Source organism: Gopherus flavomarginatus, chromosome 2, assembly GCF_025201925.1.
Source record: "Gopherus flavomarginatus isolate rGopFla2 chromosome 2, rGopFla2.mat.asm, whole genome shotgun sequence".
NCBI lineage: Eukaryota > Metazoa > Chordata > Testudines > Testudinidae > Gopherus > Gopherus flavomarginatus.
This window is the reverse complement of record NC_066618.1, coordinates 105,809,356-105,826,708: the sequence shown is the minus strand read 5'-3', so window position 1 is coordinate 105,826,708 and position 17,353 is coordinate 105,809,356. Positions and strand designations below refer to the sequence as shown.

The 17,353-nt window shown below is 37.7% G+C and overlaps 1 protein-coding gene across 1 annotated transcript in view; it reads right to left on the bottom strand.

Annotated features, from left to right (window-relative positions):
* ABCA13 (ATP binding cassette subfamily A member 13) overlaps positions 1-17,353 on the bottom strand; it is a 294,970-nt gene that overhangs the window by 167,299 nt on the left and 110,318 nt on the right. The window contains exons 30-36 of the mRNA XM_050937636.1: positions 14,781-14,957; positions 11,601-11,907; positions 10,640-10,754; positions 8,702-9,031; positions 5,809-5,878; positions 3,315-3,449; positions 1,827-1,946 (exon numbers count right to left, since the gene is read on the bottom strand). Of these exons, the coding sequence (XP_050793593.1) occupies positions 1,827-1,946; positions 3,315-3,449; positions 5,809-5,878; positions 8,702-9,031; positions 10,640-10,754; positions 11,601-11,907; positions 14,781-14,957 (1,254 nt within the window). The remainder of the gene's footprint in view (positions 1-1,826; positions 1,947-3,314; positions 3,450-5,808; positions 5,879-8,701; positions 9,032-10,639; positions 10,755-11,600; positions 11,908-14,780; positions 14,958-17,353) is intronic.

Here is a 17,353-nt window from a genome sequence, read left to right as displayed (position 1 = left end):
GCTCTTGAGTGATTGGGACTTCTGACCTCTACTATAGATAGCTGAACCGTTCAGATAATATGTAATTTCATATGGTCCCAGAGGACTGCCAAGGCCCAAGAATGGCTGTGGGTGGCATGTGTTTCTCTATCCATGAATCTTTAATCAAAAGAAATACATGACAATGTAGTGAAATGGGCCTTAGAGAAAAGAAAAGAAATCAGATTTTAAACTGCAAAACATGTAAGGAATTCATAAGTAGCCAAACACAGAACTGGAAAGAAACAGTGCAAGTGGTTGTAGGCAGCTGGAGCCCTGGAAAAGAGAGGTGATAAGTGTGTTATTAAAATGTGAGGCTAAAAAAAGAGTCAGAAAGGGCAGAGTTTAGATAACAAACAGAATGAAAAAGAAAATTCACATAAAAGACAAACTTTTCACTGAAGCAAGGAGAAGATAAAAACAGAGCCTTATATTTGATTTAATCTGAAAAAAGTGTAGCGGTAGAAAAACGGAACTCTGACCATGAATTTTAATGAGCACAAAATTGTTCAGGTTAGTGAACACTATACAATGTTGTGAGGAATGTCAAAGGGACCTTAAAAAGCTCAGTGAATGGGCAGCGCAATGGCAGATGAAATTCAGTGTTAATAGATACAAAGGTAATATATATTCAAAGAGTCATTTGAACCACTCATACTGTAATACCAGGGTACCAAATATACAGGAATGACAGACTAGGTCAGGCTACTCAGGGAGTGACACTTTATGTGAAAGAAAGCATAGAGTCAAATATAGTAAAAATCTTAAATGAATCCAACTGTACCACAGAATCTCTTAGAAATTCCATGCTTGAATAATTAGAGAATAGTAGTAAAACTATATTTCTGACAAGCTGACTTGGATGTTGATGATGATTGTGAAATGCTCAAGAAAATTAGGGACAAAATACAAAATAGAAGATTCAGTAATAATGGGGGATTTCCACTATCCTCATATTGACTGGGTACAGGTCACATCAGGATGGGATTCAGAAATAATGTTTCTAGACAACATTAATGACTGCTTCTTGGAGCAGCTAGCCCAGGAATTCACAAGAGGAGAGGCAAATTTTGATTTAGTCCTCAGTATACCCCGAATTAAAAGAATAGCAAGAGAACAAAAAAATGTCACCATTGCTAAACAATGCAGTAAAAGAAGCAGAGGCAACAGGGCATCATTTAAAAATTGAAAGTCAAATTCTACTGAGGAAAATAGAAAGGAGCATAAAAGTATAATGAAGCAGGCCAAAAAAGATTTTGAAAAGCAACTAGAAAAAGACTCAAAAACTAACAGCAAAAATTTTTAAGTACATCAGAAACAAGAAGTCTGACAAACAATCAATCAGTGGGGCACAGGTCACTTGCTGGAGGATTCTCTGCACCTTGAGATCTTTAAACAATGATTTGAGGACTTCAATCACTCAGACATAGGTTAGGGGTTTGTTACAGGAGTGGGTGGGTGAGATTCTGTAGCCTGCATTATGCAGGAGGTCAGACTAGATGATAATAATGGTCCCTTCTGACCTTAAAGTCTATTAGTTTGACCCAGTATGACCATTCTTATGTGATAGATTCTAATTGAACTTTATCCACTCAGACATCTTTGTGGACAGCTCAATGAAAACTTTTTACTCAAAAAATCTTTTTAATTAAAAAAAAAGCCAACTAAATGTTAGGATGCATGAGGAGTGAGATATAAATTTAAAAACGTAGACTCAATCAATTACGTAAGATAGATTAAAAACAAACAGTGAATTACGCAGAAAAAGAAAATAAGATGTTTACTAAAAGGCTCCTACTATTACAAACCTTCATTGACAAAAAGCATATTGGAATTTAGATGTTTCCTTCTGTCCTCTGTACCACACAGCTTCTTCCAGTAAGAGATAGTAAAGGGGAAGTACCATGGCTTTCTGAACCCCAATCTTCCTAGATGTTAAATATAAGAGAAATATTTGAAACGTTTTCAAAATTCATTTGTTGTTCAAGCATACAAGCTAATTCTATTATCCTATATTGCTGCTGTTGTTTTCCAAGGAATAGGGATAAAAAATCTTATCTATACTGCATAGCATAGATTTATATATAGCACTTTTCTTCATAAAATATCCAATAGCATGTTACAAGCTTTGGGGTCAATCTTGCTATCATAGAAATCAGTGGAACTTTTGACACTGAAATTTGCTTGTGGAAACGGCTCTCTCAGCATTATCCTGGCATTAGTGAGACAATCCAAATAAAGATTTTGGTCCATATCTTGAGCTAAGCTTAGTAAGGCTCAGTGAACTGGGATAAAGATGTCAAGCTTTTTACCTGCCATAATCTGGGCCAGGCCCTAGCGTGTGCCATCTGCCAACAGGTGCCATTCTAGCACCAAGGGATACCAAGGTCTAGTGACATCTTAGCCACGCCTGCTTTTTCCCAGATTTGTTTCCTATACTAGGGGAGGGAGGAATGATGTAGAACCTGCTGCAGCAGCTGAATGGCACAAAAGATACTTCTCCGTACACAAGTGAATCATCAAGGAGACAGATTTGTGAAAGGTTTTTGCCCGAGATACAGTTACATTATTGTATTCCCTTCTGTTTCCATGTCCAACTTCTCAGTTATTCATTTTGAATTAAGTATACAATAAGCAGAAAAAAACATGTAAAATACCAAGTTGAGCGAGTGTAAATTTCAGGGCATGAAAGAGGTGTTTAGAAAGCATTCCAAATGCCCCAACAACCAACTCTAGGGCATTAACAAAAAACAACAACAACAACAACAAAAGTTAGAGATTGTAGGAAAAATGAATCCCACCTTCTGAGAATAAATTTGGGATATAATAATTTCAATTGTGACCCAGAATTATTGGTGGAGAGAGATGATAACAAGGAAATCAAATACTGTTCATTAGCATTCTGAAAATACATTGTTAATAAACAGCCTTAATAAAGTGGCCTAATCCTGACTCTTCCAGAACACCCAGTTAACTCAATATGATTTCTGCTACTGGACTGAACTCTGTTATTATAAAATGTCAATCAGCCTGAGAAGTCCTTATTCAATTATCTGCTCTCCTTACATACACAAATAGACTTCATATCCTATTACAATTCCAGCCTACCAGTTAGCGTCATTCACTGACCCATGAAGGTTTTCTTAGTTAGTCTCACTCATAGCAGTAGTCATGTATTTTGCATGTCAGAAAGTCCTAACTCAGAGGCATCAAAGATTTAATATTTTTCAACTATAAAGGAATGAAAAAGAACAACTCATTTTGCTATTAATAAATCTATAAGTACTTGTTCTTACCAGGGATTACATTGCTGAAATACCAGCCAGCTAATAAATATAAAATTGAATCAAAGAAAATCATCCAGCAAGCCCATCCAAAGGTCATGGATCCTCCTTGTGCCAGGGGCTGGTACATGTTACTCCACTGAATGCCTAATAATAAAAAAAGGTCAACACTAAATCTGTAGAGCAGGATCATAAACACGTCAACACCAAACACTCAAGAGGTATTTGAGCACTGACAGACAAAAAAGAACAATGTTAATCACTGTAATTTTAACTGAATAGCAACTAAATGTTAGGCTGCTCAGTCTGTATGGGCAACAGCAGGTAATACTACTGCTTAGCAAGTATGAAAGAACTCATAGTGAAACAGAGTTTTTAAGACGTTTATTATTTTATTTTAGCTGTCTTTTTATTTTAGTAAAAAGAAAAAAATAAGCTCACTAGGCAAAACGCTGAATAAAATATGAAAGAAGCTTTTTCAGTTGTTCAGTAAATCAGGCATTAAGACAGTTTGCTGATACATGTAAACAAATGGTTTAAAAGAGATCTGCAGCAGATTTATTTAGTTGAAACCTGAAAATCCTGACTAAATGCAATCTATTATATACTATGTTTTATAGAAGTGCCTGATGGTGACAGCCAAGAATTGGGGCTCCAGACACTAATCATTTGAAAAATTACTGAAACTCATATTCCAGCAGGTGTATGAAGAAAGGAAGGAAAACACTAGCAGTAGTTAGAATTCAAATGTAATACCGCTACTGTATTTCTGAACTGAAAAGTTATTCAGAAAACTAGATTATTGCACTTCTCTACATAATATCTTATAAAGGTAGCCACATAGCCAGATATGTTCTTGACCTGCTTTACTGGAAACTATTTTTTTTCCGGGGGGACAGGGGGAGGGGACATTCCTTATTTAAAAATTTCAACCAAAAAATAATTTTTTCCACAAAAGTATATTTTTGAGGAAAAAATTCTGATAGCAAATTTTCCACCAGCTCTAGTTTGCAATAACTGTCTCTTCTGATACTTCTCAGCTTCCACATAAGTAGAAAACCCTCTATCAGCAGCTGGTGCTTGAGATGACTTCCATTCTGACAGAAAGACCATCTTGCTGTTAATGACACCAAATGAAGAAAAGATTCCATCTTGGATCAGTTACCTGGTTCAAAAATCCCTCCTCAGGACAATCATGAGGGTCTCTCTCTCTCAATCTCTCTCTCTCTCTCACATACACACACATACACACAGATTTTCAAAACTGTTTCGAGGATTTGTACATTCAATTCCCATTAATGTTTGAAAATCTCATCCATATCTTTTTTTCAATATATGAAAACAATAAAATAATACCTGACCCCAGAATGTCTTATAAGGCAAAAGAGCTTAAAATGACCTGCTGTTCCATAAACTATTACAGATTATTAGGAGTAACGTATATTCTGTAAAGTGCATGGTACTATGTAATCAGATGCATACTGCTTGATTCTGAAATCACTGGTGGCATGAATACGGACTTCAATGAACTTCGGATCTGGCACATAGTAATCTTACTGAAAATTATATTTTGCACCTGTATTCTTCAGTTCTGTAAAAATCCAATAATTTATTTTAGGCTGAAATGTGGTCACTACTTTTAGCAAGTAGAAACAAATACAATTTTGAAAACTATATCTTTGGCAGTATATTCTTCAATGAAAAGTTTTTAATAATATAAATATATTCTTATTTTCCAAAAATTTAAACATATTTGAATTATAGAAGAAAAATGGTGTAAAATTTTCTTACATCCAATCTTTATGAAAAATAAAGGAAAACAATTTCTGAAAGTGTCGTGTTAGGAGAAACTTATCAAGTGTCCAGAGGTAAATCAGAAAAGCAACTGCTTTTTATTAAGAGGTAAATTAAACTGAAACATCAACATGGAATCAACTCCAGCAGCAGGATACTGAGAGGCAACACGCTAAACCAGTGAAACGTAACAGGCTAGCTCTTCAGCTAGGGTAAATAAGCATAGCTCCATTGAATTTGATCTAGCAGCAGATCTGGACCTGCATCTTAAGACATTCTTACTGGCTGACAATACCCTAAGAGCAGCACATAGTCATCTAGCAGCTTCTGAGAGTTGATTAAATCCTTTATGGATGTCACATACACTACAAAATATCAGCAATGTTGGGAGTGTGCCCGGGGCTTCCTTGTGCCAGGCATTATTAGCCCCTAGGGGGCACAGGCAGCCACCATAATTTAGAGCAGCCTTAAGGCTTCTCTAATTTACTGCAGGAGACCATCATCATCAATCTGGTCTGGGAATCATGGAGCACAAAGGTGGTTTAAAGCTACATCTACATCCTCCCCCCAGTCCTGAGTTCTACTGCTTGCTGAGGATCTGAGATTCTACAAAGTTTCACTTTCAGAACAAAGCAAATGAAATAAGTTTCCAAGTATAGTTCTTTATAAACCATGATCATTATTAAAATGTTTTGCTAGCTAGAGATCTTACCTATTTCTTGGTTTTCAAAGAATGTAATGAAAAATACTCCTTGCCCAAAGGCAGCTGTAGACAATAGGCACTGCAACAATAGAAAAGAAACAGGAGATGAACATAAATGAATCTCCATTAACATATTGTGTGATGTAAATAACTATTGCACTGTTCAGTGCAAATGGAGAAGCAATGGACCTTTCAGTTCTAGAAAGGCTAACAATCCAGTCTGTCACTTACCTTTTTTGAACCTGAACAATGTTTACCTGCATTTTGCAGAAATATGCTCTCCAAATTAAAGATCGTCATGTATCAGGTTATTAATATTTGAAGGCATTATTTAACTTTACCACAATTTATGAAGCATCATAAATCCTCCATACATTACAAATATATAATGCATAACATTGGAAAAGTGGCTAATGCAATTTATTTTCTGTAGTAAGTGAATTCTAGGTCATTCACAAGAGGCAGGCTGATGGAACACACATTATATACTGTACACTGGGCAGCTATTCTACTGAAAGGAAATAATATTTAATTTCCAGTGGAGCAATATAAATTGGGCCATACTGCATCAGAAAAGTACAAAATGGAAAACGACTAACTTCAGGGATGTAATGTAACAAGGATGGAAGAATTATGGTAAATTGAAAAATCACTAACCAGCATCAGAGGGAACTAAATCATTACTAAATACTGATAAAATATATGCATTGTTGTATGAAAAAAGTTCTGTAGTTTCAAAGTCTGCTCTTGGAAATGACTTGTATTCTAAAGTAAGTCAATCCAATCTGTTTCACAGTGTTTAAAACAGAAAGGCAAAATTCTGCCAGGGGCCTGGAAAACAAGTATAACCTGCCTCTCTCAAACACACACACACCACTATGGATGTAGGCCCCTGATCAGGCAAAGGGTTATATACATGCTTATCTTTATGCACTGTGAATAGTTCTATTGGCTTAAAACAAGCACATGGATAAGGCTTTGCAGGAAGAGAACACACAATGTAGGCAGTGTATTTAAATATACAAATGTATTATAGTAGTGCCTGGAGGCCCTGAGCAGGATCCATTGCATCAGACATATTTAAGAAAACAGCCCCTGCCCCTAAGAGCTTAGGGCATTCACATACGATGAAAAGACAGATGGATAATACAAGTGTATGGTGGGGAGGACAAGGTAAACATTGAAATAACAGAGGTAGTGCTCTCAGCCTACCCCATGAAAAAACATGGTCTGGAATGATGGATATCTGCTGTGTGACCAAGGGCCTGATCCAGTTCCCATTCTAGTCAACAGGGGACTTAGAACTCATCAATCAGAATCTCAATGGGTAAATATTTATTCAATAGCATAAAGATTGAATGTGTGCAGCTGGCAGATCTATGCATAGCAAATAGCAAATATCAGAGTATAATGTACTATTCAACCCTAAACATTGATCTATCACATTTCTGGTTTGTTTTGCCCTATTTACAGTGTTACTTAGATTATTATATACACAGAATGAAACATTTAATTTTGCAGGTATGAAATGGTGGGTAAAACTGTTTTTTTTAATTGATATTAAAAACGTTAAAAATACTGTAAAATTCTAAAAAGCTTTAAAAAGTGTTGTTTTGAGACAAAGTCCTAAACATATTTAAAGAAGTGCAATGCTTGCATAAGCTGTTTTTCTTCTTGCATTAATGTTCAAGAATTTTACAGACATACTTTCATGTTATTCTTAATGGAAGTTAAGGCACTTCTTGTCTCCATTGGGCCTCAGCTGGAGAATAACATATTTGGACGCACTCCTGCAGTGTTTTCACAGACATAGCACAGATTCCCTTCACTTTGTGTGTTCATCATTAAACACTTTTGAACTACAGTACTGTTGAGTTTAACATTAAATTACAACTGGTGTCCATTGTATAGTAGTGTTCTATTTTTTTCCCCTCTGTGCAGAGGATTAGGTACATCAAATAAAAAAGAGGTATCTCAAAACATAATAGTAGTAGTAGGGTTTGTTTGCTCACTTGTTTGTTTTCCTTGAATGAAGACATTAGAATTGGAAGGAGGTCAGGGGAGCTAACATAGCTGTGATCCTGACTTGACAGTACGTCCAGAATAAGGAATACTTATTCTAAGAATACAGTTACAGGAGAACAAACATTGCTTAGATCAGACCTTATCAGAGAGATTCATCGTGACAAAAGGAGGATGCTTTGCAGAGCACAGCAAAACACAAAGCAGAGGATAGGAAAATACCACCTAGGAACTCTAAACAGATAATGTGGTAAAGTAGTTCATGAATAGCTGTTTGAGTCATAATTTATATTGTAGACTAGTGAACATAAAACAAATGATGAAACTTGATTTTCAATAGTAGAATTTTAAAGGAAATCTCATTCCTCTCCCCATACATAGTACTCTCTTCAAAGAGCAGGATGTGCAGTATGCATTCTTACAGATCTGTTTGTCCTGTAGTTGTATTTTAAACAAAGGAACAATTTCTACATTTCACTGGTAAGTTTTATACTCATTTTTCTGCCCAGGATAGCCACTAATCCTATGATGGGATGTCATCCACTATTTGAGAGAACATTAATTTTCCAAACTAGTCTTTTTTTGTAAAAAGAAGTCTGTAAGAATGTATCTTTTTCTATCATGCATGCTGCGTTGGAAATATGGAGCCTTATGCTTTCCATAGAGTTCTGTTAATTTCTTTGAACATTGATTTTAGATTCCACTCTGTTGTGTTCAAAGCTGTATTTCTTGACTGGTTTTCTATCTAGGAAAGCCAAGAAACTTCAGTGAGATGTAAGAGCAGAGTAGGAACCTCTGGACAGGATAATGAGGGGATTTGCTAAAGGTCACATAATTATGGAAAAGAATCAATCAACAGTTTTAAAAAAGAAATACTTACTGTAATAATCTGGAGGGCAAAACTAAGTTGGTTCTCCAGGACCAACAAAACTATGTAAGGTAAAAAGCTGATCACATATATAAGGCTGGCACAGAGAGCTGCTGTATTGGCACTGCTAAAAAATGCACCCAACAAGTAGCTTAGCATAACAAGCGCAACTCCAAAATCGAGGAGGAAGAGGAAGAGTAGGAAGCCATCGCTGTACACAAAGATGCCGCTAACTTTTAAAATGATGACCAGAGCACAGCTGTTTATAGTGAGCACAATGACATTCTCCAGAAACCAGGCCAGGAAGTGAATGGCAGGATTCACACCCATTGTCTTCATATACTACAAGAGCAGAGAGACATTTTATAATTAGTCATAACTTTACAAAAAAATTAACCATCAAGAGATATGCACTAGCATCCCAAGTGACCACGTTATCCTATTATCCTTACTCCTGTGTTATACTTTTCCCATTCTCTCTTCATGTGCTGTTAACTCCTTCTGTTGCTCTCATCTTAATTTAAGGTCCAATTCTGGAGACACTTGCTTTTGAGCATAATGCATATGAGTAACCCTATTGACTACAAAGGGACTATGCACATTCATGAGCAAGTGTTTGCAGGATCAGACACTTAAATTGTAACCTCTCTTGAGTAGAGAATCCACCTCTATTCTTTCAAGTGCTGTACACATCTATGTCACTACTATAAAATAACAGTAGTAATATAAAAGCACTATAACCATAAAAATAATGCAAGACTATTAATGATTATCAGAGACTAAGACTAAAAGTACTATGCAAAAAAAAATTAGAATATCGTAAAAATATGCAACACTTCCTTTCCTTTATTTTTACTGTTTCCTTGCTGAATTTAAAGGCAATTTCTGAATAGAAAATGTGTTATTTCCCATCCAGAAGTGAATTCGGGGAAATTTACAATTTTGCCTATTGCAAAATGTTGCAAAGGTGATAGGAAAAAGGACAAATTTTCACCATGAACTAATCATTTGCATACATTCATGAAATTCTCAGATTTAACATTGCTCATATGTATCTGAGCCCACCATTCTAAAAAACAAAACAAAACACTTTTTTAGGATTATAATATTCTAATTCTCTAGTGTTTTTCTAAAAGTCACCTTGAAAACATTGGTGAGTTATTACTTAAAACACCTCTGCAAAGTAGATATGCCCTATTTTACACTTTGGAAAACCAAAGTCTGGAGATGTTAAATGTTTTGCTCAAGGTCAAACAGGAAGTCTTCAGTAGAACCTAGAATAGCACTTGAATTCTTGTGAGTTAAGTGTTGTTATATCCATACCTAAAATATGTGGCTTTAAGGTCTCAATCCTGCAAAATGCTGAGCACCTCCTGAGTGCCAGAAACTTGTCTCCTTGACTTCAATTTTAGCTGTGATTATTTGTCTACGTAACCATTATGCCTTTGTTTTCTCTGCGTACTTTAAATACCTAAAGACTAAAATCTCCAGCCACTTTTACTCAGTTCAGGGTACCTCAAGGAGACTCTACTTTTCTTGCTTTGTTGTTCTCCTAATCTAAAATAAAAGGTCATTCTGAATGAAAGTGAGTGCTCTTTGAGCATGGATAAACATAACAGAAATTGAAGGCATTCAGCACCTTGGAAGATTGGGATCTCTATCTACAAGTCTTGTTTCAAAGAAAGGTGCTCAGCTTTAAATTTCATAATTCTGTCATTCACTACTCTCCTTTATTTCAACAGGATAAATCTCTGCAGACCAATGGGACTCCAAGCAATATCCCTGTGAATCTGATTTGGCAACTGGAACTCAAATTAAGGGCCCAGGAGAGAGTGAAAGACAAAGTAGATGCATTATTATCCACAAAACCATCTCTCCTAAAGTTTAATGTGAATTTTCGGTATACCCTTCTACACCAGTTTTACAGTCAAAGGCTCAGCTAACTATTACCTCTTCAAGACGAATTTCCCTCTCATAAACCAGTTTTCTGACCATGCCAGCAACAGATACCATCCATGCTAACATCATTATGAGTGGAAAAAAGAAACCAATATTGTTCAAGAACCTGTTCAAGCAAAAAAAAATGTGTAAGACTCAAAGGAGAAAGATGTAGAAGTAGAAAGTTAATATTTTAATACTCAGAAAATATTACAATATCTAAAACAATTATTGAGGATGTGATTTTACTCAAGTCTAGTAACAATACTTTCTTTGCTGCTCGTAGTTAAACATACACACTATAATTTAATGGTAAAATATAGGATCAGTGGAACCCGTAAAGCATATCTCCAAGACTGTGACACTATTTGTAGTGAAGAATAAAATTCCCAAATTATTTTAATGTTTTGCAACGTGTTAATTGCAAATAAAAATATTTGGAGTGCCTGTTATGTTTAGAAGGCAAATTTTGCTCCAGTGTTTGTGGCTTGCATTTCAGTTATCTACTTTTATCTTTTGCTTGTATAAACTAAATACTAAATCTCCACTGCAAACCAATGGACAGATTCTCGGCCTCTGTGATCCATAACAGAGGGGAGAAATCGCACAGGAGCTCGTTTCTGCTGCCTGACCATTGAGCTAGTCCCTAAGCTAGCTCCCGCCCCAGTATAATTTGGAACAACCTTTGGGCTGCCCTAAAGTACACGTGCAGCTAAGAGCTCCCAAAGGGGGCTGTCTGCCATATAGCATTGCTCAGTGAGCTTTTACCATATCCTCTTCTCCCCCTATTCCTTCTGCCAAGAATGGCAGAATGAAATGCATAGGAGCCAACCACACTGGTTCTATGCCCTAATGGGGCAATCACTAGTTAGGGGGATCTGGCAGCTTTCCAACCCCTTTGTAAAGCTCAGACAGATCACAACCACACTACTGAGAGTGCCGCACAAGGTTCAAAAGCAGGATGTTTACTTACAGGTTACTGGTGTGGCATGGATATGGCATAGCTTGCGCTTGTATTTCTGGCTCAGAGGCATCTGCTCCAGCGTGTACCTCAATGATGGCTCTTTCAATCATTTCTTGAAGTGGAACGAAGATGTGATTGTATTTGAACTCGTCACTTGGGAGGTTTTGGGGATGGGATTTCCACACTGGGTTTTTTAGCAGATCTGTTCTCATGCTGTACAGAACACTAGTTCTAATTGTATATGAAATGTGTTGTGGGAGGTGGCTAGCAGAATCTTCTCTGCGTCTCCTGTTACTTGAGGTGTTGAATATAATACCTGATCAAAGAATGGAAAACAAAATCAAGATGGTGTTTCATGGATTGGAAATAAAGCTGTGTGAATAACTGATTTTTATCACCATCCATTCAAAAAAAATCAAAATTGTACGGTTTTGTTTGTTTGTTTGTTTGTTTGTTTTTACCCAAAACAAAAAATTTTGTCAAACCAAAAAGTTTTTTAAAAAACATTATTTCAGGTCCAACAAAATATTGTGTTAAAACTTTATATATTATACATATATATGTACTTTATATATTATACATATATGTATAATATATAAAGTACATATATATACATATATATATATTTCTAGTATGTTTCTAAAAAGATGTTTTGAATCAAAAAATCAAAATGTTTCATTATGAAAATATCAAAATAATTTCAATTTTAAATTTTTTTTTAAGCATGACATGAAAACTGACACATTTACAAAATGTTTCCAGCCAACAAGATTTGGTTTATTAGCCAAAAAAAGCTTTCATCTGGAAAATTTTGTCCAACTGTAATTGGAAATGCTACAGATTTTATATTCCTATCTTTTTTGTGTCCTGTGTCTTAGGTTTGCTCTAGGATGCTGCCAATGAATAGTCACTCATCCATCTTCAAAAAGGCCACATTGTCTTCTTGTAAAGAATGTGGTATTGGTATATTACTTCCTTGTACTGTAAACCTGAGATTCTTGCTGGTGGGATTACAGCATGGAAACATGAAATTCTTCAAGTCTATAGTCACCACCCAATGCATTTTTTTAACTACCAAATGACACTTTTGACTGTTAATGTTAACACAGTCAAATAGCTTGATATTTTTTTCTCAATACTCAGCCTTCAAAGATCTAAAATTACCCTTTTTTCTGCAGGCCTGAGAAAAATCTTAAGAAAAACTTCCTTGTTCTTTGTCCTCTAGAACTTGTTCTCCAGACTTGCTTTATTTTTAATTAAAATGTTCCCATTCCCGGGCCAAACTCTAAAGTCCTTAATTAGGCAAAACATGCAATGAATTTGGCCATCTGAGGCCTGGTCTACATTTAAACATTAGGTCGACTCAGCTATGTCACTCGGGGTTATGAAAAATTTTGCACCCTGAACAATGTAGCTAGGTCAATGAAAGATGCAGCAAGATCAATGAAAGATTTCTTCTGTCAAACTACCTGTAGCCGCTCTGAGGTATCCCTTCCATTGATGTAGGAAGCATATACACTACGGCACTACAGCAGCATCACAGTTGCTGTGCCACTGTAGTTTAGACAAAACTTTGGAATAATACTTCATGGACTGGGTAGTATTCTTCAGAGGTTGATTTTAAAATTCCTCAATCCTGAATTTCAGGCAAAGAGCAAATGGAATAACTTGCTTTGCCATAATGATATTTGCCACAATTAATATTTTAGATTACCCTCTAACAGTGTAACAAGGATATGGGTCAACCCTCTTTCTGAAGCTGGAAAGATGAAGTCAGACAAAGTACCAATAGACTAGGCTCCTCCTATCTCTATTACTCTGCTATATTTTCCTTCTTGCTTAAGAGAAAAAAGTTGCCCTTGTCTTCTTTTAAAAGGTGTGATGGGATCTACAAACCACACACTGGGCAACAAGGGATTAAGGAGCTGTTCAGCCAGCCCTACCCCACCACACCTGTGGGGCAGCAAGCCACAGGGGGTGGCATGGCGGTAGCTGTGGCATGCCTGCGGGAGGTCCACTGGTCCCGTGGCTTCGGTGGCAGATATGCCGAAGGCATGGGACCGGCAGACCACCCGCAGAAACGCTGCCAAAGGTCTCCTGACTGCCATGCTTGGAGGGAAAGGAGGACCTGCTTTTGACAGATTACATAACATAAGATAGATCACACAGCTTATCTGTGGCAGAACTGGGAATAGACCAGGATCTTCTGAGTACTAGTCTCATGTCTAGATTTTAATTGGTCTCAGCCCCATCTCTGCTTTACCATGACTTCTCTTACAACTCCCATGAGCCTTGGGGCCTTCAGTGCGAAACTTAGTCAAATATAGATTTTTTTTTTAAATGGATAAAAACCTAGCCCCACTGAAGTCACTGGCAAAGCATCTATTGACTTCAGTGGGGATAGGATTTCACTCTCCTCTCTAGTGAGTGCTATATACCGGGAGGGAACACTTCAGGCAGGGAAAAGAAATTTCTACAATGGTGAATGACTGCTCTCCTGCTTCCTCTTACAGCCTTATCAGCACAACAGACAGATTTCCAGCAGTGGAGGAGGCATTTTAAGGAGGTGGGACAGAGACGTGAGCAGAAGAAATAATAGAACTTGCTCAAGAATTAACTTAGTCTGAGTAAATGAGATGATTTGAAAGTTACCTTCCTAGGCAAACAAGCTTCCTACAAAGATTAATTTTCTTAACTCTCTTCTGCAACCCCAAAGGATATGAAATTTAAAAATCAGAGGAAGAAAAACTAGGTGATGCTGTCTTAAAAAAGCAACAAAGTAACCTCATTTTTATATTTTGCTTTCAAGTCTTTTCATTCTATGGCCTCATTCCACTCTCGCTGTATATTATATTACTATCTGTTGTTCCTGGTATCATATTTATTAGGTATAACTGACTCCAGGGATTTGTTTAGTAGTGATTCCTCAGTTATAATAGTAATATCACTAGTTTTTATTGCTTCCATTACAGTGTTCAAGAATCACAAGTATATTTTTTATCAGGCAAATGTGCTTTTTAAAAATTATTTTATTGTGTTTGTACCATATGTGTTTTCTATGTGTTTATTAATCCCTGTCTTCCTGGCTGCCATGTCACTGAAGCGCCCTTGTAACAGGGAAATATGGGAATGATCATTTTATGAAGTCAGGGGTTTCTTGTCAGTACGTATTTTAAATGAGATACTTACTTGCCAAGAAATTATTTTGTTGCATGAGCTCTTGTGCCTTCGCCTCCAATTTCTCCACAGATTCAAGATGCTGGAAGCGATCCAGTAACACACAGGAGGAGATATTTACCATGAGCTGTGCCAATAGGTTAATCTGCTCAGTCACCGAGTTATTGAGCATTTTCTCCATCATAGGCTCTGAGAAGAGTAAATACATTGGGAACTATTGGTTTCAAGGCAGCATATAGAAGTTAGAGCCATGCTTTCTTGTAAATGTATTGTAGAAACATAAAATTATTTGTACAATATCATTTAAAAGGAGAGATTTTCAGAAGTGTCTAGGAAATTGAGGAGCACAAGTACAATGTTGTAGAACTATGCTCTTAAATCCTATAGATGCATAAAGTCCCCCCCAACTTCGCATTCCATTCCAGCACAGTGAGAATGCTATGGGTATCACAATTTTGGAAAGATTTCCTTGACTATGAAATAAAAGAACAGTGAATTTTATGGGCCAGATTCACCCCTACAGGTACCAATTCCATCCCCTTCCTCTTGGGAGAGCAGATATACAGGAGAGTGACTCTACTCATGGGAGAGCCAGAAGAGTTTCCATCTGGGGAGAAGGTCAGATTTGAAATCCACACAGGACTTTATAAAAGTCATAAGGCACGGGCTGCCCACACAAGGCCTGTCCTCCAGTTTCTGCTTGAGCCCAATTCCAAATCCTGTCCTTGGTGCAACTGCGTATTCTTCATCTGGTACTTCTGTGAGGAGGACGAGTGAAAGGGATGTGTCTGCCTGAAAGCGTGCTCGTAATCCCTTCTTAGACTACTCAGCGGAAAGAGGACAGCCTGCTTTGATTCTGCAGCATTTTCTGCCACTATCTTATTTAGCTTTTCTCCAAGGAGGAGAGATCCTGTGAACAAAGAGGAGCACAGGACTTGCTTGGAGGGAGCATCTACCTTCCAGGGGCAAAATCACATATGCTTCCTGGCTGTTGAGTTGGAAGTCAAAGCCTGAGCAGAGAATTGCATTGCCTCAAACTTCTCAGGATTGAAAAAAAACATTTGTTGCATTTATCCCAAGTCCTGCTCAGATTTGGAGCCTTCCATAGAGGAAGAGGAGTCTGAGTCAGAAGGTGAGTACCTTTTGGACTTTGTGGACTTTTTCTTCCCCATTTAATTCTTCTGGGGCTTTTTTGACCTTTCAGCATGCTTGGCAGGCATTACTACCCAGCTGTGACCAGAGTGTAATCTTCTGTGACTTGCCTTGTGCAGAGTCTAGAGCTCTCTAGAAACTTCTCCATCTAAGTCTTCCCCATCTGGGTCCCTCTCCTCCAGAGCAGGAAATGGGGTCTCATTAACAGCACTCTCTGATTCAAATTGGGAAGGACAAGGGCTGGATATGAGTGCTGCTACTCTTCCCAAGATGCTCAAGACCCATTTCAAGATTGGGGAGAGGGTGTGACAGCCCTGCTGAGGTCTAATCTGTGGTCCTGGGTCACTCCAGGACTTACTGCCTGGGTCATCTGGATGAAGCCTTCCTCCTCCTCAGAGCCTGCCCCTTTTCTGTTCTGGATCTCCTGGTTGGGTTTTCTTCGGTGGAGTCATGGCTATTTGTGGAGCATGGGGCCCCAACATGCTTGTCCCAGCTAGGGTAAGGTAACTGGGGGCAGCTGGGCATAATTTGCCCTCTGTCAAGCCTGGGAAAACTCCCTCACCTATAGAGCACCTATTGGACTTTGCCCAGTGCTTGCTCAGCTGCTCTGCCAGGCCTGAAAGGGGACAGAGATGCTCAGCAGGGAGCTACTGCAGGAGAGGTGCTGGGTGGCTGTAACCACAACACTGAACAAACCCTGTACCAGGAAAGAGGCTTGGAACAAAGTAAAAGCTTGTTACTGCCCCAAAATGGTTAGAAAATCATAAAGACAAAAGGAAAAGGTGAGAGCAAATGAACTATCACTTGACTGTTGCCATGGAAGCAGAAGATCTGGCAGCATGCAGGAGAAAGAGGTGTGGCCAGCACACACTGTGCTGCACCTGGGAATCACCTCCAGAAACTGCAGAGTGGATGGGATCAGCCCAGTTGTAATAGTATTGTGGGAGATGCTGGGCTGCAGAAATCCCTGGTTTGGAGGCCCTCCGAGCATTAGTGATGTTTGGATCTGGAACTTCACAGTTGGCTCGCTCTAAAAATGAGCTTCCATCAAAACCAGGAGTGTGAACATCCTCAACCTTTGGAGGAGTTCAGATCTGCATATATTTTTTTTAGATTGTGCTAATCATATTGGAGAGAATAATCACAACAATGGGTTTAGAGCACGGGGCAATTTTAACTCAAAACAATTCTTACTGCAATTGGATTTAACAGAAACTTATGAGGAAAGTCTAACACACCCACAAAACTCGCTGATCTCCCAGTGAATAATTATTCACGTTTGAGGAGTGAAAAATAGGTACTGGGAGGTCCAATGTGAGCTTTCAGCTTCTTAAATGCTTAAAAAAAAACATTTGAGTGTTTAATCCTTAAAAACTTAGGTGGTGAGTTGACTTGGTAAGAGTCATTAACTCATTAACATAAGATTGGGACTC